The 4,221-nt window shown below is 45.0% G+C and overlaps 1 protein-coding gene across 1 annotated transcript; it reads right to left on the bottom strand.

Moving 5' to 3' along the window:
• Positions 1 to 459: 459 nt before the first annotated feature.
• On the bottom strand, positions 460 to 2,447 carry LOC123145131 (probable purine permease 11). The gene is made up of 2 exons (XM_044564454.1): positions 2,138 to 2,447; positions 460 to 1,748 (listed from the first exon to the last, which is right to left on the bottom strand). Exons 1-2 carry the CDS (start codon positions 2,226 to 2,228, stop codon positions 667 to 669), a joined length of 1,173 nt encoding a protein of 390 aa, XP_044420389.1. The 5' UTR covers positions 2,229 to 2,447; the 3' UTR covers positions 460 to 666.
• Between the last annotated feature and the right edge of the window lie 1,774 nt (positions 2,448 to 4,221).

Here is a 4,221-nt window from a genome sequence, read left to right as displayed (position 1 = left end):
CAATGAATGCCTTTTAACCAAGTATGTGCTACCAGTCGGGTAGCCAATGTTATGGTCTGTGGGAAACATAAAGGAAAAAGACATTTATTCCGTGTATTCTTGCTTCTTAAACAGTCAGTACTCTACAAGATGACAACTAGAAACTGAACACAAAAGGAAGAACAAGAAACTCCTCCAGATTAAGCCACAAAACGGTTTTATTCTGTAACTATATTTTGGATGACCAATTAGAAAATATGGCACCAAGAAAAGGGATTTGACACATAATAGTAGAATCTGAACTGGCACATACGTCCGAAACTCCCACTCACAGTGCAAAACAGCCCAAATCAGTAGTTTTCACTACCCGCAAGGGCCAAACCGAACCAAACCAACAGTAATAGCCCATTATGCAGTGTTCAATAAGCACATCCAGAATATTTAAGGAAACCAACTATTAGCATGACGATGCAAAATATGGAAACACGTCTCAGAAATACTTTTGCCTTCTTATTTCCCAACTCCCATGATGATACATCTCTTACATAGGAAAAGGGAAGAAACTAATAACATTCTATACATATAGAAATGATATTTCTTTTGATGAACTTACTAGTAAGCCTAGTAATAACTAGTACCTCATCGAGTACCAAGAAATTAAGTCTGGAAAATAATGCACCAAAGCAATTAGGAATTCTCCTCCACACTGGACGAAGTCTTCCTAGACTTCTTGTCATCAACATACAACTGGTAGCCGTATGAAATAAAACCCCAGATGGCTATCAGCATAGCTATAATCTTTATTCCATCCATTTTGTCGTGAAAGAAAATCACTGCGAAAACAGGAATGATGGGTAGAGCTAGAGTGCTTATCACATTTGAAAAGAGTGATGAAACCACAAAGATCAACCCCACAACTCCAACAGAAGCTATCTGCCATGATATAGCTGTCCATAGCACTGTCATTACATAGGACACCTTCCCTGGGCTGAACATGTGCATCTCTCCCTCCAAAGTCTTCCATTCACCACTTGCAAACAACCCAACAAGAGAAGCCAATGTAGCCACAAATGCCGTATAAATCTGCATGTTCAGCACGACTGAGAAGGTCTCCCTCTTAATAACCTTTTCAAACGTAACTTGCATGAGAGACAGAATAAGTGAGTATGTGGCCGATGCTCCCAGTGTCAACACAAAACCCAATACATGATTCCCTTGAGAGATATCACTACTGCTCGGAGAATCCTCATCAACTCCAAGGAGCGAAGCAGAAAATGTAAGGAGTAGTACCGAGTTGAATATCAAAGGGGTGAACTTTTGGGCATTGAGAAAATATGACAAGACGGCGTTGAAGGCCAGCTGACTAGCACAAATGAGGGAGTAAGTTGAGACAGGAAGATACAATAGACCGTAGGAATACATCAAGTCGTCTGCAGCAATGATGAGTCCCAAGGCAATGTATATCAGAGTGATTTTGGTGATAGATGCTTCAGGGCCACTGGTAGTTGCTTGTGTGGAAGGTGACTTTGGACGGAAAAGAAATTGGGCAATAAACAACACCGGAAAACCAGCAGTCTGGACAAACGTGGACAACCATTTGCTATTGCCACCTTCATTGTAGTAGAATCTCCCTAAGAGTGTTGCCGACGTCTGACCAGCCACAAGGAAGAACATGTTCAGTACCACCATCAACCACCATTGCCAGTGCTTAACCGGAGCGCTTTGTTGGGGTGCTTCATGGGCCAAGGAAACCGCGGGTTTGGAGGATCCTGCAATTTACAATTGGAAAGCAGTACCGACAGGTTAAATCAAACTGTAAATTCCGAACATGGATGATAATAAGACATGACAAAATGTTTGGACGAACTCCAACAAACAGTATAAACCACCCGTTATGGCATAGTGCCAAGATGCCGTACACAATTCATCGAACACCTCGTGCGCGTGCGGTCGCTCCCCCACCAACGGACCACCAAAGTTCTTCGAAGCAAACTCAGATAAATACGTAGTACTTTTGTCTATGGGCACCACAGCGCACGAGGGTTTCCACGTATCAAGGTGAACTGCTAACTTGATGTTCTACCTAGTATCCGGGGCAAATTTGAACCAGAAAACAGCGAGATATCTCGTCACGCCCTCGAACCAGAAGCGAACTGACCTGCGATTTCTATCTGGACCTCCTCCTGGTTGCTCCCGCCGCCGCCGCCGCGGACGGCGTTGCTGTTGCCGTTGCCGTCGTAGCCGGCCATGTCTCCGCGGAGGAGACGCTCGCGGGCGCGATCCAGGTAGAGGACGGGGAGGGGGGAGGCAGTGGCCTGGTCCGTCAGCGTGGGAGCGCCGCCGCACGGGGTTGGGGGTGGGTGTGGAAAAGAGGCCGCAAGGAACTGTGTCGTCTCGCGTCTCTCGGAGCAGAGCTACTCCTGCTAGCCCTTTTTGTTCCGTGCCGATGGGCGTCCCCGCGGACCGCTTTTCGCCGTCGCTATCGTAGGTGACGGAAGACTAGCCGCTAGCGAGGACTTGTGACTTGTGACGCTGCGCATCGCTGCGGGTTCGTCCGTGCCACCGGCTCGAGATTGCGAATTTGCAATGCCCCACCAACGGCTGTGGACTTGTGGTTGCAGTTCTCCAGGATTGACCAAAGAAAATGAGTGAGCAGTTGCGTAATTCTCCCGATGATAGGATAGATGGGATTCTGAGAACCCGAACTGGTGCAGATTGAGACGAAAGATGTTTTGATGTCCTGCCTTTATGCGTGCAACAGCGATGGGTGAGAGGTTTTTCTTGATCTCGATGGGTAGATTCTCTGCGGTCCCGGTTGCGGCGCCGCCGTCCGTCGTCCGCCTACTTTGACTTTGCCTGCTGCACGCAACTGCCTTTTTTTTAAACTTTGTTATGCGGTCACCCCGTTTACACGGACGAAAATAAAGTTTTCGGGTTGGTTGCGGCCAGCCCATAGAGTCAGACCATGTCTTTGCAAGATTGTGAGTCTCAACATTTAAGGTTCAAAACTCATGACTAATGATGCAAGAATTAAAATTATAAATATGCTCTCTAATCTCATTAATAGCCGCGCCATAAGGGACGCGCTACCGCGGAGCTTGAAGCCAATTGTTGGGCGTGCCAAAACAAATAAAATAGCATGTGGGTTGGTGTTCATGCTATGCTATTAGGATGGACCATTTGGAATGAAACGGAACGCCTGGGTATTTCGACAAAAGAGTATGCCTCCAGCGATTTTGCTCAACAACATCAAGAGTGAAGCCAACCTTTGGGGGTGAAGAAATAGGGCAACACATACCAGGAGAGTAACACTCTTTTGTTTTCCAATTAAGAGGTGTATTTCAAACTCTATTCTCCCTTAATTAATATATGAGGCAATTTTTTTGCCTCTGTTTCAAAAAAAATGTGCAAAGTCTAAAATGCTCGGCGGGCCATGGCCCATTCGGCCTTGCCATAGCTCCGCCGGCGTAGCTTACAGTCTGAGGCGACAAAGATCCTTCGAAAGTACGCGTCCTCCGTAAGAGCCATTGCCTCTCATATTGCCGCGCCGCCATCCGTCGTCCGCCTAATGGTCGCTCACTATGGTCGACCAGTCAACCGTTGAACAATTTACTGGGTGACCTTTGACCGTTAACTTATTGAAAACACTTAGGTTCACTTTTTCCTAAAATTGACAGTTCATGAATTTGAAAAAAAAAATCAAGACACGAAAAAGTTCATGAATTTGAAAAAGTTTACAAATTTGAAAAATCTTTGCAAATTTGAGAATTATTCGTGGATCTGAGAAAAGTTCCGGAATTGAAAATGTTCACGGATTGATAAAAAAACACGGATTTGAAAAATGTTCACGAATTTAAAATGTTTAGAAAATTGTAAAATTCAGGAGTTTGAAAATTTTCACAGATTTGAAAAGATACTCACGAATTTAAAATGAAAACTAAACATAAAAATAAAAACAAATGAAAAAACAAACCAGAAAATTTGCACAAAAAGCAAGCCAAAAAATAAATAGAAATATACCTGATCAGAAGCTTCTCAAAACCAGTTGGGAGCTTCACAAAAACGTTCTCTAGATAGGCCGGACCAATCTAACGAAGGGAATGTGCGATGTGTACCGTCTTCACTTTAACGGCGCTTTAAAGCGTCGAATAGGAGTTGGCGCCAAATGCTCCTGTTCCGGTCGCGGGCTGCTGGAAAGCGACTAAACGCGCGTGGTGAACCGGCCCACTTGAGTCGATATTT

Source organism: Triticum aestivum, chromosome 6D, assembly GCF_018294505.1.
Source record: "Triticum aestivum cultivar Chinese Spring chromosome 6D, IWGSC CS RefSeq v2.1, whole genome shotgun sequence".
In the NCBI taxonomy this organism is placed as follows: domain Eukaryota; kingdom Viridiplantae; phylum Streptophyta; class Magnoliopsida; order Poales; family Poaceae; genus Triticum; species Triticum aestivum.
This window is presented reverse-complemented; position numbering and strand designations above follow the sequence as displayed.